General features: G+C 42.9%; 2 protein-coding genes across 5 annotated transcripts in view; one reads left to right on the forward strand and one right to left on the reverse strand.

The window, feature by feature from the left end:
- MORN5 (MORN repeat containing 5) overlaps positions 1-13,130 on the reverse strand; it is a 39,821-nt gene extending 26,691 nt beyond the window's left edge. For all 3 annotated transcript variants that reach the window (XM_033237565.1, XM_033237567.1, XM_033237566.1), the window contains exons 1-3: positions 12,986-13,130; positions 5,899-6,046; positions 2,998-3,109 (exon numbers count right to left, since the gene is read on the reverse strand). In XM_033237565.1, coding sequence (XP_033093456.1) covers positions 2,998-3,109; positions 5,899-6,046; positions 12,986-13,032 — 307 coding nt within the window. In that variant the 5' untranslated portion in view covers positions 13,033-13,130. The remainder of the gene's footprint in view (positions 1-2,997; positions 3,110-5,898; positions 6,047-12,985) is intronic.
- A 59-nt stretch (positions 13,131-13,189) lies between these two features.
- Positions 13,190-26,883, forward strand: part of NDUFA8 (NADH:ubiquinone oxidoreductase subunit A8) — a 34,068-nt gene continuing 20,374 nt past the window's right edge. The window contains exons 1-2 of one of the 2 annotated variants that reach the window (XM_033237568.1): positions 13,190-13,375; positions 20,383-20,546. In XM_033237568.1, coding sequence (XP_033093459.1) covers positions 13,325-13,375; positions 20,383-20,546 — 215 coding nt within the window. In that variant the 5' untranslated portion in view covers positions 13,190-13,324. The remainder of the gene's footprint in view (positions 13,376-20,382; positions 20,547-26,883) is intronic. The other variant, XM_033237569.1, reaches the window with a different exon arrangement.

Below are 26,883 nucleotides of genomic sequence, written 5' to 3' on the forward strand. Positions count from 1 at the left end.
ACCCACTGTATGCCAGACAATGTGCTAGGGCCCTGCCCTCATGTTGCTCACAGCTTGGGAAGAGGAGCTGAACACTCAAGATCCAAGCCCTGGGGGGAGATCATGGCTGCTCTGTGATATGCCACAGGGAGACCTTACCTAGTGTGGGAATTCAGGGAAGGGGGTCCCAGCTTCAGGACATTGAGCTGAGATGTGAAGGACGGGAAGGAGTTATTTGGGTGAAGTAAGAAGGTTAAAGTATTCCAGGCAGAGAGAATGGTGGAAAAGTGTGGTCTCCTTGAGAAATAGAGAGAAAGCAAGTATGGCAAGAGGGGAGAGAGAAAAACCGAGAAGAGTGGGTAGCCCAGGAAGGGGCTGGGACATGAGCAGTAGCCAGAGAATGTCACTGTTTCTGAGAATTTGAAACCTTATCTTGAGGGTATAGGGAGCACTCAAGGGTTGGGGGATGGGGGCAATCAGATTCACACTTTAAAAGATGTAAGTGGCTGGGCATGGTGGCTCACGCCTGTAATCCCAAGTTAAGGAGGGAGGGTTGCTTGAGGCCAGGAGTTCTAGATGAGCCTGGGCAACATGGCAGGACCCATCTCTACAAGAAACTTAAAAAAAAAAAAAATTAACCAGGAGTGGTGGCGCATGCCTGTAGTCCCAGCTGCTTAGGAGACCAGATCACTTCGCAGGAGGATCGCTTGAGCCCAGGAGTTCAAAGTTACAGTGAGTTATGATCACACCACTGTACTCCAGCCTGGGCAACAGAGCAAGACTCTGTCTCAAAAAAAAAAAAAGAAAGAAATATGGAAGTGACTGCTGCAGAAAGGAGAATGACCTCAAGAATGGCCAAGTGGGGATCTCTGGAAGTCAGGTCATCAAGGGGAGAGATGATGGAGGGCTGGAACTGGGCAGTGGCAAAGAGGATGAAGAAAATGCTGCCTGACACATGGAAATACTCAGTAAATATTTGTTGACTAAACAAATGAAAGAATATATTTCAGAGGTAAAATCCATAGGACTATTGCACTTAGGGGGCAGGGGAAGGGAGGATTAGGCTTACCTAGGTGGATGGGCATGACATTCAGTGAGGCAGCCATCACAGCAGGGGTGACAATGAATTCAGTGCAGACAATTTGGGGAATGACCAAGATAGGTGTCAGTCAAGCTTGATGCAGGGATCTTAGGCTCAGGGATTCTGATTTCTATTTAGAAGCTGATGGTAGTTGAAGGCTTAGAAGTATATCAACTTGTTCAGGAAGAGCATATAGAATGATAACAGAAAGTGCCTAAGCCAGAGAGCCCCGGGAACCTCAGCATGAATAACTGGGGGTGGGGTGAAGTTGAGGAGGCACTGGCAAAGAAGCCTGGGGATAGGAGGAAAATAGCAGAGTAAGTGTCAGGAGGGCAAAGGGAGAGAAAGCGGCTCACCCAGTCAACTAACTGATCCAAGGTCATGAAGCTGGGAAGGGAAGGAGATGGGGGTTTGAGCTCAGGTCGGCCTGATTCCAGGGCCTGGGTGCTTCCTGGAGGCTTCCACCCTGATGGAGGTTGACTTGTGCAGTCTCATGTAGCTAGGACTCAAACCCACAATTTCTGGCTCCATGCTCTATCAACCACAGCTCATGGTCTCTCATAACCTAAGTTGGGATTGTTTTTATAGTATACAGAGTTGTTTCCCCATCTGTCATTTTGGATATATTATCTCTGCTGTGCCAAAAACTACACTCTTCTTTTTTAATTTTTTAAATTATTTATTTATTTTTTATTATACCTTAAGTTCTGGGGTACATGTGCAGAATGTGCAGGTTTGTTACATAGGTATACATGTGCCATGGTGGTTTGCTGCACCCACCAACTCGTCATCGACATTAGGTATTTCTCCTAATGCTATCCCTCCCCTACCTGTCTTGAGGCTCATCTGACCTGGAACACATCTCAAAAACACTCAGATGAGCCTTTTAAGGTGCCACTCTTTGAATCCAGACTTGTAGTCCAAATGTAGCCCTCCGTGATGAAACACGGTTTTGGCAGGGAGGGAGCATGATACAGAGGACCTCAGAGAGGAAGTCTGGGCCTCCAGTGTGAGCTCTGCCACAGGGAACCATGTCTGAACTCCACAGCCTCAACTTGGAGTGACATGGGACTAGGAAGGCTGACTGGGCAGGATCATCTGGACATTAGGGAGACAGGGATTACAGACAGCCTCCCTCAGCACCTGATACACAAAGCACATGCTCTGTCAGTACTGCTTTTGCCCTTAACTCTTTCTTTTTAAAATATTTACAAAATTTTAGTGTTATAGGAGGTACTACAAATAAGAACAGCTGACATGTACCATGCACCCATATGCATTCAAGGCACTGTTCTAAACACCTGACATGAATTATCTTATTTACAACAATCTTGGAGGTAGATGATGCTATTGACCCCATTTTGATCTTTTTTTTTTTTTTTTTTTTTTTTTTCTGAGACCACAGTCTCACTCTGTCGCCCAGGCTGGAGTGCAGTGGCGTGATCTCAGCTCACTCCAACCTCCACCTCCTGAGTTCAAACGATTCTCATGCCTCAGCCTCTGGAGTAGCTGGGATTACAGGCACACCACCACACCCGGCTAATTTTTGTATTTTTAGTAGAGAGGGGGATTCACCATGTTGGCCAGGATGGTCTGGAAGTCCTGACCTCAAGTGATCCACCCACCTTGGCCTCCCAAAGTGCTGGAATTACAGGCATGAGCCACCGTACCCAGCTGATTGACTCCATTTTGAAGGGAAGAAACTGAGGCACAGTGGGTAAAGCCCCTTGCCCATGGTCCTCTGACTAGCATAGTGGAGTTGAGATATGAGGACTGGCCGTCTTGGCTCCAGGACCTGGCTTTTTTGTATTCTTCTGCAGCTGCTCAGTTCCTTTTCCCCTTTAAGTTACTTCATTAGGCCACAGTGCACTTATCTGAAACCGTCTTAGTTTCCCTCTCAGTTTGGGGTATCAAGGAAAGAGTGGATGCCTGGGTACCTGCAGGCTTCAAGCCATTGAGGATCTCTGTGTAAAACCTCCGATCATAGCCGTCGCAGTAATGCCAGTTCTTTTCATCATAGTGCAGCCCGTCTGCAAAGGTATATGTGCCCTGGAAGACAAGGAGCACACATGTGCATCTGAGGAAGCCGAAGGCTTTTGGCCAAGAGGTTCAGATGTCAAGGGAAGTGGGAGGCTTTCTGATGGCTACAGTAAAGAAATGGTAACGATCACAATTATTATGGTTGTGATGATGAGAGGGAATGGGTATAAGTGCTGAGCCGTGTCCCTGCCACTCAAAGTAGGTGAACTCACTTTGGCAGATGAACTTGGGCAGATGAACTTGGGCAGATGACCCACTCTCTCTGGCTCTTCATTTCTTCATTTGTAAAATTAAGTTAATGATGGTATACATGACATAGGGTTGATTGAAAATTCAATGAGATAGCACACGTGAAGCATTTAGCACAGTGCCTGGCTGTGATGGTTGATTTTGTGAGACAACTTGACTGGGTTAAGGGAAAGGGATGCCTAGATAGCTGGTAAAACATTTCTGGGTGTGTCCATGAGGGCGTGTCTAGAAGCAATTCACATTTTAATCGGTGGACTGAGCAAAGAAGTTCTACCCTCACCAAAGTGGGTGGGCATGATACAATCCGTTGAGGGCCTGGATAGAACAAAAAGGCAGAGAAGCGTCAGTTCGCTGTCTCTGCTTGTGCTGGGACATCCATCTTCTTTGCCCTTGGACATCAGCATTCCCGGTTCTCGGGCCTTTGAACTCTGAATGGGACTTACACCATTGACCCCCCTGGTTGAGGCCCTTGGGTTTGGACTGGAACTACACTAACAGCTTTCCTGGGCCTCCAGGTTGCAGAGGGAAGATTGAGAGGCTTCTTAGCCTCCATAATCTTGTGAGCTAATCCCTAATGTAAATCTCTTTCCATACATCTCTGTATATCCTATTGGTTTTGTGTCTCTGAAGAACCCTGACTGACACAGTGACACAAAGTAAGTACTCAATAAATGTTATTATTCTTTTATTATTATTATAGCTGGAAAGGTCAGAGCCATCAGCCATGGCCCTTTGTCCAAACACATATGTTCTGCCTTTGCTGCCTTACTGCTAAAGGAAGCCTCAGGATGTAGAAATTGCATTGGCCTGGGCATCAGGAAACACGGGTGGAAATTCCAATGATACTATTAATTCACTGTGTGACCTCGGGTAAGTCACATCCCCTTCCTGGGGCTTAGATTCTCCAAGCTATAAAACAAGGTTAAGAAATCTTAATATTTTTTAGGTCATGAGTCAGGCCCCAACACGCTCTTAGTGAAACTGATGAAAGCTATAGATGCTTTTCCTGGAGAAAAACTTAGTCCCCGTTACACAGAAACTTCTGTATATAAATCAAGAGGTTTCAGTGACTCCCTGAATTCTATTCATGACCCACAAATACCAGGGTAAGAAACCTTGGATTAGGTAGGTTATAATGATAGTAGCAGTGATGGTGGTAGTAAGAACTAACACTTATTGAGTGCCTCCTGTATGCTGGGAACTTAGCAAAGTGTTCATATATATATATATTGCCTCATTTACTCTTATGATCATCCTAGGAGGTGCCTTGTACTATTGTGGTAGGCTGAATAATGGTCCCCCAAAGATGTCCCTGTCTGCTGCAACCTGTGAATATGCTACCTTACATGGCAAGAGATATTTTGCAGATGCAATTAAATGAAGGATCCTGAAGTGGGAAGATTATTTGGATTATCTGGGTGTGCCAAATATAATTGCAAGGTTCCTATGAGAGGGAAATAGTAAGGCCAGGGTGAGAGAAGACGAGATGATGATGAAAGCAAAGGGATGAAGTGTGATGTGATGATGAAAGCAGAGGTTGGAGTGATGCGTGGCCATGAGCCAAGGAATGCAGGCAGCCTCTAGAAGCTGGAAAAGGCAAGGAAACAGGTTTTCCCACAGACCCTCTGGACAGAATGCAGGCTTGCTGACCTATTTCAGACTTCTGAGCTCCAGAACTGTAAGATAATACATTTGTGCTGATTTCAGACTAAATTTGTGGTAACCTGTTATAGTACCAATAGATAACTAATGCAACTACTGTCCCGAGTTGATAGGTGAAGAACTTTCAGGGAGGTGAAGTCATGGGCCCAAGATCAGGCAATAAGTGGCGTAGCAGATGCAAATTCATCATAGCCTCTCCGCAAATCCTTCCAGATCTAGAAGGAGAGGATTCTAGGGCACTGGGAGATCCAGAAGCAGGGAGAAATTAGCCGGGCATGCTGGCACACACCTGTAATCCTAGCTACTCAGGAGGCCTAGGAATAGCTTGAATCCAGGAGGCAGAGGTTGTGGTGAGCTGAGATTACACCACTGCACTCCAGCCTGGGCAACAGAGTGAGACTCGTTTAAAAAAAAAAAAAAAATGCCAGGTGGGTGCAGTGGCTCGCACCTGTAATCCCAGCACTTTGGGAGGCTGAAGCGGGTGGATCACAAGATCAAGAGACTGAGACCATCCTGGCAAACATGGTAAAACCCTGTCTCTACTAAAAATACAAAAATTAACTGGGCGTGGTGGCACACACATGTAGTCCCAGCTACTTGAGAGGCTGAGGCAGGAGAATCGCTTGAACTCGGGAGGCGGAGGTTGCAGTAAGCATTGTGCCACTGCACACCAGCCTGGCAACAGAGTGAGACTCCATCTCAAAAATAAATAAATAATTAAATAAATAAAAATAAAAAGTCGGGGGAGAGGGGGAGAGAGGGAGAAACAAAGAGAAGAGGGAATGGAAGGAGGTGGGCACCAGACAGGGTAGATGGGGCGCCACAGGGTGAGGCTCTTCTTGCCCGAGGATCTCTCCTCCACAGCACCTGCCCCCCGGGCTGATCACCTTTATGGCCAATCCATTTTCCCAAACGGCGTCGTATTGGCTCCCACTGGGGAAGTACAGAGTTCCTTCGCCGTGAAACACACCGTCCTTCATTTCCCCAACATATATTGTTTCAGTAGGGAGGATGTACTTGGCTTTGCCCTCCATCCTGTAAAGACACAGGGAAATCACTGAGCCCCATGTGACAGCTGGAGGGTCAGAGCTGGCAGGTGACAGAGTGAGCAGGAACCCCATTCTCAGCATTCTCGTACTCTGCTGAAAACAAAATTTTTATTTTGTTTCCCCCAAAAGCTCAAAAATGAAAAGAGGGGAATACAGTATGCTCTGTTCATTCTCCCCTTCACCTAGAGGCTCACTCTCACCTTGGAGTTCACACTGCTTCCTGAATCTTACCACATATATATATATAATCTTGGATACTGATATTATTTGGCTGTGTCCCCGCCCAAATCTCATCTGGAATTGTAGCTCCCATAATCCCCACATGTCCTGGGAGGGACCCAGTGGGAGGTAACTTAATCATGGGGGTGGGTTTTTCCCATGCTGTTTCGTGAAAGTGAACAAATCTCATGAAATCTGATGGTTTTATAAAGGGCAATTCCCCTGAACATGCTCTCTGGCCTGCTGCCATGTAAGATGTGCCTTTGTTCCCCCTTTGCCTCCACCATGATGGTGAGGCCTTCCCAGCCATGTGGAACTGTGAGTCCATTAAGCCTCTATCCTTTATAGATTACCCAGTCTTGGGTTATGTCCTTACAGCAGCATGAGAACAGACTAATAGAGATACTTTCCCAAACCTCTTTCCTCGTGCCTCCCTCCCTTCCTTCCCTTCCTTCTTTCCTTCCAAACAGATATTTACAGAGCACCTACATTTTGTCAGGGACTATGCTGATGGTCCAACCTGCTGAATACAACACAGATTCACCAGTGATCAAGGCAAATGCAGTCCCTGTCCTTGGGGGGCTCACAGTCTAGTGGGGGACACAATTGAGCAATTATACAATGTGTGATAAGTGCTGTGCTGGAGGAAGACAGGCTTATACAGGCGAACAAGGCAGTGACACCAACTTGACCAGTTGACTAGCTTCTTTGTTTTGTTTTTTGTTTTTTTCCAAGACCACTTCTCATTCTATCTCCCAGGCTGGAGTACAGTGGTGTGATCATGGCTCAATGCAGCCTCAATCTCCTGAACTCAAGTGATCCTCCCACCTCAGCCTCCCAAGTAGTTGGGACCACAGGCTGCCCCACCATGCCCAGCTGATTTAATTTTTTTTTCTTTCTTTTTGTAGAGACGGGGTTTCCCTATGTTGCCCAGGCTGATCTAGAACTCCTGAGCTCAAGTGATCCTCCTGCCTCAGCCTCCCAAAATGTTGGGATTACAGGTGTGAGCCACTGCACTGGGCTGTCCAGTTCTTTATGGGTGAAATGGCTGCAATTAATCCAGATAACATATAATAATTTTCCTAGTAAAGGGCCTGACATATAGTGAGTACTTAATAAATATGCTTTCATTCCTTCCTTATCCATTCCTCCCAACAAGCTAAAGGCTCCTCTCCTAACTCTGACCTTCTTTAGGCTTTTGCTAGTACCTCTGTTGGGATGCGTAACACTTTCTATCTTGTTTTGTAATTAGATATCTTATCTCCTGTATTTAACTAAAGCTTCTTTAAAGGAAGACCTTGGTATCCTCAACTCCTAGAATCACTAAGCAGGTGCTTCATAAACCTCTCCTGAGTAAAGAATGAAGGAAACAGAAAGAGCAGTGAGTGAACAGAGTGGATGACAAAGTTGTTGAGATAACTGAGTGAGATGATGGATGTGAAACTACAGCAGAATGCCCAGCATAGAGCAGGAACTTGAAAACTATTTCACTTTTATTCTAGTGCAAGACATGGGGGGAAGGGAGAACTCCTCTTCTCCTTCCCTCCTCTATGCGTTGCTTGAGCTCACATCTGTCATTTCTAAGCACCATCTCCATATGCAAGTTCTACACCCTTCTCTGAGGTTAGACCCCACCCCTTTTCTTACCTCAAACTGGACATCACTGTTCAGACTTCTCACAGACATCTCCAACTCGCCTAAAACAGAACTCATCTCCTCCTCCCCTAAGCAGCACCTTCTTAGAGTTCTCCATTTCCATGAATGGTATCAGAATCCTCTGGTTCAAGGCCAGGAGCTGGGCCCTGGGCTGGGGCTGTAAGCCATCTCTGGACAGGACTGGAGCCAATCAGCTGCGAACTCCTGGCAGTAAAATCCCCAAACCTCTCCGACATTTATCTCTTTCCTGCAGCTTCACTGCTTCTGCCTTGGCCCAGGGCTCTGCCGCCTCTTAGTGGGACAACTGCAGTGAGCTCTGAGCTGATCTCCCCATCTTCGCTTTTCGTGCTTCCCTCCTCCCTCTCCCTCTCTCTCCTTCTTCTCCTCCTTCTTTTTCTCCTTCCCTCTCTCTTTCCCTTCCTTTCTCCCTCCTTCTCTTCCATTTAAAAAAATTCATTCAAGGTGAAAAACCTGCCTTCTAAATTCAAAGTAAGTTAAAAAGAAGAAAAAAAAACACTTTATAGTGAAGACTTCAAATCATAATAAGGATATGATTACCAGATCTCAAATACCTATCAATTAGCTGGGCATGGTGGTGCATATCTGTGGTCCCAGCTACTGGGGAGGCTGAGGTGGGAGGACTGCTTGAGTCCGGTGGGGTGGACATTGAAGTGAGCCAAGACTGCACCACTGCACTCCAGCCAGAGCACTCCAGAGTGAGACCCTGTCTCAAAAAAAAAAAAAACCTCAAAAGCTATCATCTCCTTCATTCATTCTGCCAACATTTACTGAGTCCCTACCACACATATGCATTATGAGGAGAGATACAGAGATGAAATAAGTTTTATTTCCTGACACTTGGCCCTACCAGGATCTATCAGTGGTTCCTCCACCACCAGAATTGTGCACAATATTGAAATTTCTTTGCCAGAGCACAGACCTCCTGTCCAGCTTCCCCTCTCATAACTCCTCTGAGCACAACCCACTCTCCTGCCAAACTGAACTGCCAGCTCTACTCCATACGTGCCCTCTGGCTATTACTCATGTCGTTTCCTCTGCCTAGAAACATTCTTCACCTTGCATCCCCAACCACCTAAATCCTACCCAAACTTTAAGGCCCATTTCAAATATCATCTCTTCCATGAAGCCTTTAAGGATGGCTCCAACTGTATGTGTCTTCTAAAGGGCCCCAGCAGCAGAGCTCTATTGTAGAAAGCACATGGGCAGGCCGGGCGCGGTGGCTCAAGCCTGTAATCCCAGTACTTTGGGAGGCCGAGACAGGCGGATCACGAGGTCAGGAGATCGAGACCATCCTGGGTAACACGGTGAAACCCCATCTCTACCAAAAAATACAAAAAACTAGCCGCGCGAGGTGGCAGGTACCTGTAGTCCCAGCTACTCGGGAGGCTGAGGCAGGAGAATGGCGTAAACCTGGGAGGCCGAGCTTGCAGTGAGCTGAGATCCGGCCACTGCACTCCAGCCTGGGCAACAGAGCGAGACTCTGTCTCAAAAAAAAAAAAAAAAAAAAGAAAGAAAGAAGGCACATGGGCTTTAGAGTCTGATAGACCTGGGTTTTAATACCTGCTTTGCCAAGTGCTAACTGGGTAACTTTGGGTAAGTTATGTAATTACTCTGAGCCTTACTTTTCCCATCTGTAAAATAGGATAATGATATCTATCTCAAAGAGTATCTGTGAAGAGAAAATGCAGGCAAAGCCACCCAGAGCACAGTAGTTGCTACACAAATGCTATGGGCATCCCTTCCTCCCCTGTGTCTGTAGGTGTCTTCTGGCACTTACCTTGTGGTGCTTTGGAGTGGAGTTATCTAGAACTCAATTGTGCAACTACTCCAAAGAAACCATAATATTGAGGTCAGACAGATCCTACATTAACTTTTTATATTTTAAATATTCACACGTGGTACAGGGAAATCATGTCTCTTTTAAGATTTTTTAAAAGTAGATTTATTAAAGTGTAATTGACATACAATAAGCCACATATTTAAAGTGTACAATTTGATACGTTTTGACATCACCTGGGAAACCATCATCACAATCAAGACAACATATCTATTCCCCACAAAAGTTTCTTTCCATAACACTTCCTCTTTGCCCCTGCCCACAATCCTCATCTCTAGGTGACTACTGATCTACCTTCTGTCACCATAGATTTGCATTTTCTAGAATTTTACATAAATGGAATCATACAGTATCTACTCTTTTTCTGTCTGGCTTCTTTCACTTAACATAATTTTTTGAGATTCATTCATGTTGTTCTGTGTACCAGTAGTTCACTCTTTTTTATTGCTGAGTAGTATTCCAATGAATGGATATATCACAGTTAGTTTCTTCATTCCTCTGTTGATGACGTTTGGGTTTGTTTCTAGTTTTGGTTATTATAAATAAGGCTGCTATGAGTACTTGTATACATGTCTTTGTATAGATATACACTTTCATTTCTGGGGTAAATACTTATGAATGGAATGGCTGTTTAACTTTTTAAGAAACTGCCAAACTTTTCCAAAGCAGTCGTACCATTTGATGTTCCTATCAGCCGTGGAGAGTCTACATAAACTTTTTAAACCAAACGTTAAATATGAACTTCCTACTGTATAGAGAAGTTACTATATTCATTTAAACTCCAAGGAGGAAAATATCCCCTCCCTAAATTAAAAAAAATCTATTGAGTATCTACCATATGTAAATAACATCCATATATGATCATTATTTATTCTTTGGAATACTACTGCTGAATGTGCATTGCTTTCCCGTTTTACAGATGAGGAAACTGAGGTATGGATGGTTAATTAAGTGTACAACAAGCAAGTGGCAGACTTGAGCCCAGACCTGTCTGATGCTGAAAACTTTTTACCTCTACCATGTTGTCTCTCTCGTTACATGCTGAAATTTGAGACGCCCCCAATAGAACTCTAGTTAACTGTTGTTAAAAATACAAAATCAACACAGAACAACACATGTTCCACTTATGAAAAGAAGTATAACAAGTGAAAAACTGCTGACTTCTTGCTAGTTATGGGAAGTTGGGAAGCCCTGTTCAGGTCTGGAAATCCCTTTCATGGTTACAGAGGTACCAAACAACCTCAAGCAAAACCCAAATTCCTAGGGACAAAAGCATGGAAATGGCTGACTCGACATACCCAATGAAAATGCGCAGAAGGCCAAAGGCAAATGGTTGAAAGCCTTCCTTCTTTTGCCTTGTCTGTGTGTTTCTCTCTCACACATATACAGCTCATTGAAAATTAATGGAGTTTCTCAACTTTTTGTGCCTAAAATGCCCAATACCCCATCTCTATCTGCCAAAATTCTACCACCTTCACTGTAGCAGGGCCTTGTGAAAAGTAAGAATGTAGTTTGTACAGAGGATTGGGTTCAAATCCTGACTCCATTACTTCCTAGCTGTGTATCCATAATGGTGGGCAAGTCATTTTGCTTCTCTTAACTTCTGTTCCTTTATTTGCAAGGTCAGCCTGAACTATCTCACTGAGTAGTGAGACAGGGTACACACCAAGGCATCTCTGCCACTTACCTGCTGAGTAGGATAAGTGTCTCAAGCCCTGTAAAGGTCACCTTTCTTACCTGGAAAGATAATAACATCTTCCTTGAAAGACTGATGTAAGGATTAGAGATAGCATCCCATAGCATTCCTACCACCTTCTCTAGGAATCTATCCCTGCCCAGATCACAGATCCCTCTTTCCTATTAATTCAAAATGCCCTGGAATTCCACCAACTTGTGAATACGGGGTCCCAAGGTGGGAGTGCTTCACAGCCCCCACAACTAGCACTAGTTTGGCAAACCACTTCATGTCGTCCAGCCTTGGTTTCCTCAGCTATAAAAACAGAGATTCCACTTTCTTCATCCAGGGTGGCTGGCAAGAAAGAGTGGCCACCTCTGTGTTTCCTCTGCTTCTCTCTACCACAGCTCTTACCACACTGAATCACAGTTATCTGTTATGTCTACTTGTCCCATCATGTTTGAATGAACTTTCTGAGGACAGGGATTGTGCCCAGAGTCAATTCCAGGGCCTGGTACTTGGTAGCCACTCAACATTGTTGAATTGCTGGGCACAGTGGCTCACGCAAGAGGATTACTTGAGCCCAGGAGTACGAGACCAGCTTGGACAACATAGCAAGACGCCATCTCTACAAAAGGCATTGAAAAATTAGCTGGGGTAGTGCACACCGATAGTCCCAGCTACTTGGGAGGCTGAGGCGGGAAGATTGTTTGAGTCTAGGGGATCGAGGCTGCAGTAAGCAGTGAACAGGCCACTGCACTCCAGCCAGGCCAACAGAGCGAGATCTTGTCTGAAAAAAAAAAAAACACAAAAACGAGAGAGAGAGAGAGGGAGGGAGAGAGAGAGAGAGAGAGAGAAAGGAATGAGGGAGGGAGGGAGGGAGGGAATGAAGAAAGGAAGAAGGGAGGGAGGGAGGGAAGGAGGGAAGGAAGGAAGAAAGGAAGGAAGGAAGGAAGGAAGGAAGGGAGGAAGGGAGGGAGGGAGGGAGGGAAAAAAAAAACTGTTGAATTGTTTTTTACTACTAGTCCACTACAGTGATTTGTGTATATAGTCCTCTGTAATAATCTCTAGATTGTGAACTCCTGGAGGGAAGCGACCGTCTCGATTCAGATTAGCCACAGTCTCTCTTCCCTAATCTTCGTGTTTGCTTTCATAGCATTTACCACTATCTGTAATTATTTTATCACTTATTTGTTTATTGGCAATACATTTCCAACTGGATTATAAACTCCATAAGAGCAAGGATCTTGACATTTTAAATATTCTTATTCCTATGTCTAAAACTGGCAGATAGCAAACACGCACATACGCACACACAGTGAATGCACACACACATATAAGTATATATGGAATGAATGCATCTCAGCTTTGCTGCTTATTAGATATGGTCCTTGAGAAAATTACTCTGGCAAATTTGTGAAAGTGCCCGACACAAGGTGTTTCGCAGAAGCAAAAAGCCGTCTTTTTCCAGTCACAACTATTCAAGGTATAGTAAGTGAATCAAATGAGCCCCTTACCTCCCATCTACATATTCCCCGATATATTTGCTCCCTGTGTACTCCATGGCGCCTGTTTTTAGCTTCCAGCTGTTAGGATCCGGAGTCTCAGTGGATACGGCATCACTATGACACCCTGGAGGGGTAGGCGGGGCCGAATCGAAGCCCCGCCCCCTGGAGGCGACAAGCTTCTTGGTATTGCGCACGCTCCCTCGCTCGCGGGTGGGGAGAGCAACGCGCCTGCGTGTTGCCGGATGCGCATGCGCAGGCGCCGTGTGGCACTCAGCGGTCGAAAGGGGAGTTCAAGGAGACGGGAGACGCGGCTGAGGGCTCCTCGTCGGGGTCGGGGCTGCAGCCATCATGCCGGGGATAGTGGAGCTGCCCACTCTAGCGGAGCTGAAAGTAGACGAGGTGAGGCTGTCCGGAGGACAGGCAAGGGAGACATGGGGCTGCGGCTTCTCGGGCCTGGGCCCAGCCCCGCTTAGGCTCCGCGGATCCTGGGCCCCGGGCCCCCCTCCCCAGTCCTCCAACACCTATACAGGTCGACCCCCGGAGGTCCCCTCCGCAGCTTCGGGAGTCGCCTCCCCTCTCTACCCCACCCTGTTGCATCCTGCAATAACTCTAGAATCCTCCCCCTTTCGCCTTCCACGGCGACCTGCTTCTCCTTCCGTGAATAATAGTGATACATTTTATTAAGCACCAACCAGTCATTTTACTTAGCTTATGTCGCTTAATCCTCAAACTTGCATGCGAAGAGAGTATACAACCCTAGGGGCTCACAGTCGAGGGAGACAGTCACCTACCTTAAAGTGGTATCACCGGTGCAGAGTGCATAGAGTGGGGCGAGGAGGCCGCGGGTAAACGAGACGATATTGGAGCGTGCATCTACTCACAGCCATGGGAAGGTGTTTGGTAACAGGACTCACTTAAAGCATTCGTTTATTCAAGAGATATCATTTGAGTAATTAACATGTACACACAACGCTGGAAGAGGTATACTTCCTGCTTTCATGGACTTGACAATCCGGTAGGGAGACAGACACATAAAGAGGCCGTCACAGTACAATGTAGTTAGTGCTGTGAGAAGTGAAATGGATATATACCCTACTAATTATAGCTAACATGATCAAGTCCTTTCTAGATGCCAAGCAGGATGCTAATTACTTTCTGTGCATTAATTCATTGAATCTACCCAGCAACACTGTAAGGTAGGATATATATATACAATTGGTCGTAACGTGTTATAAATAAGGAACTAGGCCCCGAGAGTAGAAATGATTTGCCTAAGGTCATGGAGCTTGTAAGTAATAGAGCTGGAAGTGAACCCAGGTCTGATTGTAAACCCAGTGCTTTTCCAGTGTATTATGGGTGAAAACTCAAAAGAATGAGAAGGCCTAGCAGAACCTGTTTTTAGGGAGCCAAGTACAGTCTGATGTGACCCTAGTGGTGGTGGTGGGAAGCAGCAGGTGCTGAGCCTGGAGAGGCAACTTGGGCTGAGATAGGACTTGGAAGCAGCTTCCACAAGGCCAGAACAAACAGTTTGGACTTGATCCCGTAAGGGAGATGGTGGGAAGAGGTGGAAGGTTTTAAAGCACAGGAGTGTCATGGCAGGCTATATTAAAGGAGAGGAAGACCAAGACTAGAAATGATGTGCCAGCACTAATATACTATGTTAAGTGTTTTCTTTGTTTGTTGTTGTTTTCGAGACAGAGTCTCGCTCTGTCGCCCAGGCTGGAGTGCAGTGGCGCGATCTTGGCTCATTGCAACCTCCGCCTCCCGGGTTCAAGCGATTCTGCTGCCTCAGCCTCCCGAGTAGCTGCGATTACAGGTGCCCGCCACCACACCCGACTAATTTTTTGTATTTTCAGTAGAGACGGGGTTTCACCGTTTTAGCCAGGATGGTTTCTATCTCCTGACTTAGTGATCTGCCCGCCTCGGCCTCCCAAAGTGCTGGGATTACAGGCATGAGCCACCGCGCCCGACCATATGTTAAGTGTTTTACCTGCAATTCTTCATTTAATCTTAGATGCCTGTGAGAGTGGCAACTGTTATTTTCCTCAGAGGAAGAAATTATTAGCTATGTTCAGGGACTTTTATTATATTAAAATGACATTTACTCTGAGGTGGTAGAGGGGATCTGCCCTGTGGCCACCAGTCTTTTGTTCCTCCCCACCCCCCATGTAGCTGGGTTAATCTTGAGTTGCTGAATTTCTTGTTGCAGTTTTTATTAGGTTCAACAAACGTCTGAGGTTCTACTTCATACAACTGATATATCTGAAATACATTTGCCTTTAGGCTTCACACAATTGAATGAACATACGGATAATTACTTAAATAACTAAAATACAAGACAAAGTGTGATTAAATACTGTGAAAGGGGGCAGATACGGTTTAGGAAAAGATTTGAAGTTGGATCTAAATTTTAGGCCTACCTGCCGGTCACCTTGATTACTTGATTTTAGCATTTGCAGACATGGTTATTTGTAAGATGAGGTGATCCCAGCTATAAAATTCTCTGAAGCTATAAAGGGAATAGAGAAAGGACTTTATGGGCATAATGTGAGATATGGCTAATGGCATTTGAAGAATGGCACTTATAGGCAGAGATGGAGAGAAGACCCCTCTAAGTGAGGGTAGGGTCTGAGCAGAAGTAAGGAGATGGGAAAATGCAGGGAGTCAAACAGGAGTTTAGTGTTCTGAGAGAACAGTAAATAGTCCCTTTTTGAAATGTTGTAGGTGAGAAGGATGGAAAGATAGTTTGGGTCCAGAAGCCTTTCGATACCCGTTAAGAAGTTTAGGCTTTATTCTGCTATTAAGGCTGAATGAGAGTTTGGTTGCTAATTTAATAGCAGAGTAAAATAAGAATTCTCGTTTAGGGAGATCACTCTAGCAGCTGTGTGAAGAGTGGATTGAAGAAAGAAAAAGAAAAGCAGGGAGACTGGTCTCAGTGGCTCTTAAAATTATTGAGAAAGATATTAATGATCCCAGTGTAATTGGTGTTTACAGAGACTGTGCTTTCAGAGAGGAAAGAACAAGTATATCTAGAATTGATCAGACTTAGCAATGGATTTGATATTGGAGGCAGGGAAGGTTGAAGAATCAAAGTCAGTTTGCAACATGGCAATATTTCTGGTGAAGCCAGAAGAAGGAGCAGGTTTGGAGAGCAAGTTAAATACATTTTGGACTTCATTGGCGTAGGAGTTATGACACATCTCCATTGAAAAAAGCAGTCAGAAGCTTTGGACTGGAAAGTCCTTGGACACATTGACAATTTTGAGTGAAAATAAAAATAGCTAATATTTATGGTGTACTTTCAATGTGATAGGCACTGTTCTTATTTTTATATGTATTAGCTAATTGAATCTTCATAACAGTTCTATTAAATAAGTACTATTCTCTGTTTTACATAAATTTAGGAAAACTCAAGGTGTGGTATAAAATAAAGTACTATAAAAAGAGGTACAGACATAGTTTAAGGAGGCAAGGACAGGACTAGAAGTTTGATTGGGCTCTAGATGGTGACGTTGTCTCAGTTTCCACACCTGCAGACTGTGTAACCCTGCTGCGCAGTGAGGCTGTTGTGAGAATAAATGAGGAAGGATGCTGAAATTCTGTGTTCTTTGAGACAAAGAGAGCTGAATGAATTTGAGAGGGTATTCACAGTAAACAGCTGTGAAAGGATGTTGTTTCTGTTGGAATTCATCAGTCTTAGTGAAGAAGCAGGTGAGGGGATATGGTGACATCTCAGGCTCATCCACCTCAGTGATGGTGATATCATGGGAAGAAGCCTCATTGGAGGTCACAATCTCAGTGTTCCAGTTCTGGGGTTGCCACTGGGGTTGCCACTGACTCACTGTGCTGTCTCTAGCACATCCCTCTTTTTCATTAATTACAAAACAGACTCAATGTCTTCCTTTATTTTCCTGTGACAGGGACGGTGTTTTATATGCTCAACAACATGAGTATACGTTCGTTTTGATAAGATTTCCACATTTGTAGGGAAATAAGTAATGCAGGCAGGCCTTATAGTTTTGGCCCTTTGAATAGTTGAATCAGCCAGTTAAAGCTCTTTTAAGGCATATGACAAGTAAATATAACTAACCTAATTATTAAAATATATTAAGCTTTTAAAAAAGTTTGAGTGTTAGTTTTTATTCTCCTAGTTGTTTATAGGTAATAAAACAAGCAAATGTGTGCCACTCAGTTTTCCTAAATAAATTATTTTCAAAAACTTTAATACGAAAACTTTACAGATTTTAAACATAAATTTATTAGAGTCATCATGGCAGATTTCACTTATGTCATAACTTTATTTTTGATAATTGTAACAGTTGCACTATTAATAGACATAGTCATAACTTTATTCTCCTTTCTATAGTGTATAGATTAATTATTACCCTTGTCATCTTTCCTTGCCTTTTATTAATAACCTAGCTGCGTAAAGTGCATACAAAATAAAATTACAGCTGGGCACAGTGGCCCATGCCTATAATCCCAGCACTTTGGGAGGCTGAGGCGGGAGGATCATCTGAGGTCGGGAGTTCGAGACCAGCCTGACTAACATGGAGGAACGCTGTCTCTACCAAAAATACAAAATTAGCTGGGTGTGGTGGTGCATGCCTGTAATCCCAGCTACTCAGGAAGGCTGAGGCAGGAGAATCACCTGAACCCGGGAGGCGGAGGTTGTGGTGAGCCGAGATTGCACCACTGCCCTCCAGCCTGGACAAGATCAAAACTCAGTCCCAAAAAAATAATAATAATAAAATAAAATAAAATTACAGACTGTTCTCACACAAAAATTTTTAATTTTACAAATCAAATTCAGTAGTGTATTAAAGCATAATACACTGTGACAGACTAGATTTTATTCTAGAAATACATTGGATCTGTTTTACAAAATCTGTTAATGCTCTATGTTATATTTATAAATTAATGTAACGAAGCCTAAAAATTTTATTCTTTTCTGGTATAGAAAACATGGGTAAAGCAAAACTAATTAGAATTAGAAAGAAGTTTTCTTAACAAGGAATACCCAAACAACTATATTCCAGATACCAACAGCAAATATTATACTAAACCTGCTTTTAATTTTAGAAAAAGGGAAAGTTGTCTGCTGTCATTGCTCTTCATCTGTATTGGCCTGAAGGGATTGGTCAAAGCAATAAAATAGGAAATGAGAATAAGAAGAAAAAATAAAGTATGAGAAGGGAAAGAGACAGTTTTTATTTGTAAATGGCAGTTTTTCTGTTAATCTTCTTGAGTTTTGTGTCAGAACTAACAGGAGTTCAGTAAGATGGCTGAAGAGAAAATACAGTGTACAAGCAAGCAGTAAACAAGCAGATTTTCAAAAGCAAGCAGTTTGAAAATCTAATAGAAAAACTATCCTATTTAGATGGTATCAAAAGTGCTAAAATACTGAGGAATAAACAAATGTTCAAGGTCCCTATAATGAAGGAAACTGTCATTTTAACCAAAGGACAAGAATGACCTGAATATGAATACATGGAGAGAAGTACTGTGTTGTGGATGAGAAGGTGTAATTCATGTATTCATATCTGTTTTCTAATTATTGTATCCCCATTTAGCAAAGAGTGGGTGCTCAACAACTACTTATGCTAGACACTATTTTGGGTGCTTGGTGTGTACCGTAGTCAACATTATATTTAATTACCATATATTAATTTAGGGAGAATTGATATCTTTACAGTAGTGAATCTCTGTTGAAAACAAAATCCCTTCTCTCTTGGAGCTTATAATCTAGTCACACACAGACCACTCAGTGGCTCTTAAAATTATTGAGAAAGATGTTGATGACCCCAGCGTGGTTGGTGCTTACACAGAGATTGTGCTTACAGAGAGGAAAGAACAAGTATATCTAGAATTGATCAGACTTAGCACGAGTGCTAAGACCAGACCACACGAGTGACCACTGATGCTAGCTTATATAAGATGATTAGAGAGAGACTCTCTGAGGATGTGAAGTTTGAGCAGGTACCCAGTTTTATAAAAGTGCCCATTGTTCCCTAATTTAGTATATAACTCAATTTAATACAATTTGAATGCAAATTGTTGGGGGAAGGTGTTCTTCTGAAGGAATAGCCAGAAAAGTTTTGAAAAGGAAGAATGAAGAGGATGGTTCTCCCAGATAACAAAATGTTCTCTTCAGTGACAGTAATTAAAACATTGTGGTGTTGGTATAAGAAAAGGTAGTACAGAAAAGGGACCAGCAGGTCTCTTGCTTAAGCAGTTGTTAGTAGGCCCTGGGCAGTTTACAGTTCTTTCTGTACTGGCTGTACTACACTGTGTATCTTCTCAAGAAAATATCACTAAAATGCTATTGAGGGAAACTGGTGGGCATAAAGGGATGGCAACCTTGGATATGCTCTGATTTTTAAAAAATTTGCAGATTTTAGCACTTTATTATTAATTACTACTAGATGGACTAGATGCTGTTTGTGATCCCTTACAGCCTCATCTTCTGTGACTCTGTAGTCCTCTGGGAGTTTTATTTATCCATTAATTTGATTTAATTTAATTCTTTTTTTTTTTTTTTTTTTTTTTGAGACAGAGTCTTGCTGTGTCAGCCAGGCTGGAGTGTGGTGGCGTGATCTTGGCTCACTGCAACCTCTGCCTCCTGGGTTCAAGCAATTCTCATGCCTCAACCTCCCTAGTAGCTGGGATTATAGGTGTATACCACCATGCCCAGATACATCTCTAGTATCTTCACTAGAGATGAGCTTTCACCGTGTTGGCCAGGCTGGTCTTGAGCTCCTGACCTCAAGTGATCTGCCTGCTTTGGCCTCCCAAAGTGCTGGGATTACCTGTATGAGCCACTGTGCCCAGCCTTATATATCTATTAATTTTATTCCAGCAGCAGAAACTCAGTGAAGCTCTCCAGAGTTGGTTCCTCTCCCTACATCCCAGAAGCCTCCATCCTTCTCCACACCCCCTTTCTGTCTACCATACATATCTAAAGATTCTATTGGGGTGCCATTTCTTCCACTCTAAAATGGGGATAGTAATGGGAATAGTAATCTTTTCATGAGATTGTTGTAAAAGTGAAGAAAATAATATATGTGAAAGAGCTTCGTGTTCTCTAAATCACCACAGATTATAAAGAATCTCCGGGCGAGATGGCTCATGCCTGTAATCCCAGCTACTTGGGAGGCTGAGGCAGCAGAATCACTTGAGCCTGGGAGGCCGAAGTTGCAGTGAGCCGACATCGCGTCACTGCATTCCAGCCTGGGTGATGGGAGTGACCAAAAAAAAAAAAAAAAAAATGACAGTGTTTAATTTTCTTGGTAAAGTCAGAACAGTGCTACTTTTGTGTTCTCTATTCTGACCTGCGTGAGGTTAAGTTGAGAAAGTGGTATTCTGGTTCACAGTCTGTGGTCTTTGTCCCATCTTTCCTTTCCTAGGTGAAAGTTAGTTCTGCTGTGCTTAAAGCTGCGGCCCATCACTATGGAGCTCAGTGTGATAAGCCCAACAAGGAGTTTATGCTCTGCCGCTGGGAAGAGAAAGATCCGAGGCGGTGTTTGGAGGAAGGCAAGCTGGTCAACAAGTGTGCTTTGGACTTCTTTAGGTAAAAATCTTTTGGTATCGGTGCCTACTTGGTTGAAACATAAAGGTTTAAATTAATAACTGAACAGCCAGCTAATAATGTGGATTTTAGTAGGAAGTACATAGGCTTTGAAATCAGACCAATATAAAACATTCAAAGGATGACAATTATTTTTGGTTTTATTTTTATTATCTGGCAAGTTCTTTAATCTCCATGAATCTCAGTTTCCAAATTGTAAAATAATACCTATTTAGGTTTGCTAAGCAAGTGACTGGTGACCATTTTTGCTACAGCAAGGGGAAAGTCTTTTTGCTGTGAAAAATTTGAAAAGGCATGTAAAACAACTTAGCACAGTCCTTTTTAAGCAGGCATTCACTAGGTTGTTGTCATTACTACAGAACACAGGTATGATGGAAAGAAAATTGTATTCAGAGTTAGGTTTTAGGTAGGTCACTGTGCTTGATACTTAAGTAAAAAAAACCTAAACTGTATAATTGTAGGAAAATGTTTTAACAAGCATATTAGCACTCTATTTAAAAGGAGAGAAAGTCAACTCAAAGGAAATTGGCTCTTGTAACTCTGAAGTCCAGAAATAGGCCTGGCATCAGGCAGGACTGGATTCAAGGGCTTAAATAATTTCACAATTACTTGATGTCTTTTTGCCTCTCCTGTTTTCACAGTCTTTTAGTTCTGGTTTTCTCTGTTTACCTCATTTCAGAAAGGCTGTCACCTTGCTGTACCACAAATGGCCACCAGCCACTCAAGTTGCTATTCTGTTGATACTTGCTTAGCAAACCTAGACAAAGTGCGCCCTTTATCTAGAAGTGAGCAGAAGCTCCTGGACTGAGTCTAATTGTCCTGGCTGGCTGACTTCATATACATATCATTGCATCACTTGTGCTTCAGGAAATAAAAGGCTTCGATTGATTAGGCCTGAGATGGAGAGTGGACTTCGCTTCATCCAAACCACATTGCTGAGAGACAGGGAGGGGTTGTTCCCAAAGGAAAATTAGAAGGATGTTACAGAAGAATGGGGGAATGACTGCTGACTAGGCAAAAACCACCAATGTCAACGACAGTGACATTAGAGAAAAGAAAAATAGATACCTTAGCACAGTAGCTGCTTTCCTTCTTTCTTGCTTCTGCTCTCTTTGTCCTTATGCAAAGATATTTTGGTGGTTATAATTGTAGTATGTATACATTGAGAAATTCATTTTTATTTTTCACTTGACATTATTGGAAACATTCTTTGAAGTTGCTGTATAGTCTTCATGATTTTTTTTTTTTTTTTTGAGACGAAGTCTCACTCTGTTGCCCAGGCTGGAGTGCAATGGTGTGATCTTGGCTCACTGCAACCTCTGCCTCCTGGCTTCAAGCGATTCACATGTCTACAGGCCTGCACCACTAAGCCTGGATAATTTTTTTGTATTTTTGGTAGAGATGGGGTTTCACCATGTTGGCCAGGCTAGTCTCGAACTCCTGACCTCAAGTGATCCGCTCTCCTTGGCCTCCCAGAGTTCTGGGATTATAGGTGTGAGCCACCACACCTGGCCATAATCATCATTTTTAATGGTTATATATTATTCCATCAGTGGATAAACCAACCATAACATACCTGACCAATTCCTGTTATTGAACATCATTGTTGATTTCAGTTTTTGATTATTTTGGATAAATCTGCAGTGATTACCTTTGCGTATAGATCGTTTTCATTAGTTAATAATTCACTGGCATAAATTTCCTAACAGTGAGATTATTCTATAAAAGGCTTTGAACGTTATTATGGCTCTTGAACTTTATTGCTTTGCTTTTTTTTTTTTTTTTTTTTTGAGACAGAATGTCGCTCTGTTGCCCAGGCTGGAGTGCAATGGCTCGATCTTGGCTCACTGCAAGCTCCACCTCCTGGGTTCACACCATTCTCCTGCCTCAGCCTCCTTAGTAGCTGGGACTACAGGCGCCTACCACCACGCCCAGCTAATTTTTTGTATTTTTAGTAGAGACGGGGTTTCACCGTGGTCTCGATCTCCTGACCTCGTGATCCGCCTGCCTTGGCCTCCCAAAGTGCTAGGATTACAGGCATGAGCCACCGAGCCCAGCAATTGCTTTTGGTTTTTAAATGTTGGATCAATTTATGCTGTCCTCAGCGCTGGCTTCTGGTATGCATAGTATTTAAATATTTGGGGGGTGCAAATATTTTTGGATGTTTCAATTTGCATTGATTTGATTGCCAGCAAGGTTGAGTGTGTGTGTGTGTATTTATTTAAACAATTTTTCTTCTTTTTGAGACAGAGTCTCACTCTGTCACCCAGACTGTAGTGCTGTGGCATGATCTTGGTTTGCTGCAACCTCTGCGTCCTGGGTTCAAGTGATTCTTGTGCCTCAGCCACCTGAGTAGCTGGGATTACAGGTATGTGCCACCACGCCTGGCTAATTTTTGTATTTTTAGTAGAGATGGGGTTTCGCCATGTTGTCAGGCTGGTCTTGAACTCCTGGCCTCAAGTGATCCGCCTACCTTGGCCTCCCAAGCTGTTGGGATTACAGGCGTGAGCCACCGCATCCAGCCTAAACATTTTTCTTTTCTTTTTTTTTTTTTTTTTTTTTTTATTATACTTTAAGTTCTAGGGTACATGTGCATGACGTTTATATCATGTATAACTCCCCAATGCAATCCCTCCCTCCTCCCCCCTCCCCATGATAGGCCCCAGTGTGTGATGTTCCCCTTCCCGAGTCCAAGTGATCTCATTGTTCAGTTCCCACCTATGAGTGAGAACATGCGGTGTTTGTTTTCTCTTCTTGTGATAGTTTGCTAAGAATGATGGTTTCCAGCTGCATCCATGTCCCTACAAAGGACGCAAACTCATCCTTTTTGATGGCTGCATAGTATTCCATGGTGTATATGTGCCACATTTTCTTAATCCAGTCTGTCACAGATGGACATTTGGGTTGATTCCAAGTCTTTGCTATTGTGAATAGTGCCGCAATAAACAAACGTGTGCATGTGTCTTTGTAGTAGAGTAATTATAATCCTTTGGGTATATACCCAGTAGTGGGATGGCTGGGTCATATGGTACATCTAGTTCTAGATCCTTGAGGAATCGCCATACTGTTTTCCATAATGGTTGAACTAGTTTACAATCCCACCAACAGTGTAAAAGTGTTCCTATTTCTCCACATCCTCTCCAACACCTGTTGTTTCCTGACTTCTTAATGATTGCCATTCTAACTGGTGTGAGATGGTATCTCATTGTGGTTTTGATTTGCATTTCTCTGATGGCCAGTGATGATGAGCATTTTTTCATGTGTCTGTTGGCTGTATGGATGTCTTCTTTTGAGAAATGTCTGTTCATATCCTTTCCCCACTTTTTGATGGGGTTGTTTGCTTTTTTCTTGTATATTTGTTTGAGTTCTTGGTAGATTCTGGATATTAGCCCTTTGTCAGATGAGTAGGTTGCAAAAATTTTTCCCATTCTGTAGGTTGCCTGTTCACTCTGATGGTAGTTTCTTTGGCTGTGCAAAAGCTCTTTAGTTTAATTAGATCCCATGTGTCAATTTTTTCTTTTGCTGCCGTTGCTTTTGGTGTTTTAGACATGAAGTCCTTGCCCATGCCTATGTCCTGAATGGTACTACCTAGATTTTCTTCTAGGGTTTTTATGGTATTAGGTCTAACATTTAAGTCTCTAATCCATCTTGAATTAATTTTCGTATAAGGGGTAAGGAAAGGATCCAGTTTCAGCTTTCTACTTATGGCTAGCCAATTTTCCCAGCACCATTTATTAAATAGGGAATCCTTTCCCCATTTCTTGTTTCTCTCAGGTTTGTCAAAGATCAGATGGCTGTAGATGTGTGGTATTATTTCTGAGGACTCTGTTCTGTTCCATTGGTCTATATCTCTGTTGTGGTACCAGTACCATGCTGTTTTGGTTACTGTAGCCTTGTAGTATAGTTTGAAGTCAGGTAGCGTGACGCCTCCAGCTTTGTCCTTTTGACTTAGGATTGTCTTGGCAATGCGGGCTCTTTTTTGGTTCCATATGAACTTTAAAGCCGTTTTTTCCAATTCTGTGAAGAAAGTCATTGGTAGCTTGATGGGGATGGCATTGAATCTATAAATAACCTGGGCAGTATGGCCATTTTCACGATATTGATTCTTCCTATCCATGAGCATGGTATGTTCTTCCATTTGTTTGTGTCCTCTTTGATTTCACTGAGCAGTGGTTTGTAGTTCTCCTTAAAGAGGTCCTTTACATCCCTTGTAAGCTGGATTCCTAGGTATTTGATTCTCTTTGAAGCAATTGTGAATGGAAGTTGATTCCTGATTTGGCTCTCTGCTTGTCTGTTACTGGTGTATAAGAATGCTTGTGATTTTTGCACATTAATTTTGTATCCTGAGACTTTGCTGAAGTTGCTTATCAGCTTAAGCAGATTTTGGGCTGAGACAATGGGGCTTTCTAAATATACAATCATGTCATCTGCAAACAGGACAATTTGACTTCTTCTTTTCCTAACTGGATACCCTTGATTTCTTTCTCTTGCCTGATTGCCCTAGCCAGAACTTCCAACACTATGTTGAATAGGAGTGGTGAGAGAGGGCATCCCTGTCTTGTGCCAGTTTTCAAAGGGAATTTTTCCAGTTTTTGCCCATTCAGTATGATATTAGCTGTGGGTTTGTCATAAATAGCTCTTATTATTTTGAGGTACGTTCCATCAATACCAAATTTATTGAGCGTTTTTAGCATAAAGGGCTGTTGAATTTTGTCAAAAGCCTTTTCTGCATCTATTGAGATAATCATGTGGTTCTTCTTTGGTTCTGTTTATATGCTGGATTACGTTTATTGATTTGCGAATGTTGAACCAGCCTTGCATCCCAGGGATGAAGCCCACTTGATCATGGTGGATAAGCTTTTTGATGTGCTGCTGAATCCGGTTTGCCAGTATTTTATTGAGGATTTTTGCATCGATGTTCATCAGGGATATTGGTCTAAAATTCTCTCTTTTTGTTGTGTCTCTGCCAGGCTTTGGTATCAGGATGATGTTGGCCTCATAAAAAGAGTTAGGGAGGATTCCCTCTTTTTCTATTGATTGAAATAGTTTCAGAAGGAATGGTACCAGCTCCTCCTTGTACCTCTGGTAGAATTCAGCTGTGAATCCATCTGGTCCTGGACTTTTTTTGGTGGGTAGGCTATTAATTGTTGCCTCAATTTCAGAGCCTGCTATTGGTCTATTCAGGGATTCAACTTCTTCCTGGTTAGTCTTGGGAGAGTGTAAGTGTCCAGGAAATTATCCATTTCTTCTAGATTTTCTAGTTGATTTGCGTAGAGGTGTTTATAGTATTCTCTGATGGTAGTTTGTATTTCTGTGGGGTCGGTGGTGATATCCCCTTTATCATTTTTTATTGCGTCTATTTGATTCCTCTCTCTTTTCTTCTTTATTAGTCTAGCTAGCGGTCTGTCAATTTTGTTGATCTTTTCAAAAAACCAACTCCTGGATTCATTGATTTTTTGGAGGGTTTTTTGTGTCTCTATCTCCTTCAGTTCTGCTCTGATCTTAGTTATTTCTTGCCTTCTGCTAGCTTTTGAATGTGTTTGCTCTTGCCTCTCTAGTTCTTTTAATTGTGATGTTAGAGTGTCAATTTTAGATCTCTCCTGCTTTCTCTTGTGGGCATTTAGTGCTATAAATTTCCCTCTACACACTGCTTTAAATGTGTCCCAGAGATTCTGGTATGTTGTATCTTTGTTCTCATTGGTTTCAAAGAACATCTTTATTTCTGCTTTCATTTCGTTATGTACCCAGTAGTCATTCAGGAGCAGGTTGTTCAGTTTCCATGTAGTTGAGCGGTTTTGATTGAGTTTCTTAGTCCTGAGTTCTAGTTTGATTGCACTGTGGTCTGAGAGACAGTTTGTTATAATTTCTGTTCTTGTACATTTGCTGAGGAGTGCTTTACTTCCAATTATGTGGTCAATTTTGGAATAAGTGCGATGTGGTGCTGAGAAGAATGTATATTCTGTTGCTTTGGGGTGGAGAGTTCTATAGATGTCTATTAGGTCCGCTTGGTGCAGAGATGAGTTCAATTCCTGGATATCCTTGTTAACTTTCTGTCTCGTTGATCTGTCTAATGTTGACAGTGGAGTGTTGAAGTCTCCCATTATTATTGTATGGGAGTCTAAGTCTCTTTGTAGGTCTCTAAGGACTTGCTTTATGAATCTGGGTGCTCCTGTATTGGGTGCATATATATTTAGGAGAGTTAGCTCTTCCTGTTGAATTGATCCTTTACCATGATGTAATGGCCTTCTTTGTCTCTTTTGATCTTTGATGGTTTAAAGTCTGTTTTATCAGAGACTAGGATTGCAACCCCTGCTTTTTT

The sequence above is a fragment of the Trachypithecus francoisi genome, unplaced genomic scaffold (genome assembly GCF_009764315.1).
Source record: "Trachypithecus francoisi isolate TF-2019V2 unplaced genomic scaffold, Tfra_2.0 Lachesis_group16, whole genome shotgun sequence".
Taxonomy (NCBI): Eukaryota; Metazoa; Chordata; class Mammalia; order Primates; family Cercopithecidae; genus Trachypithecus; species Trachypithecus francoisi.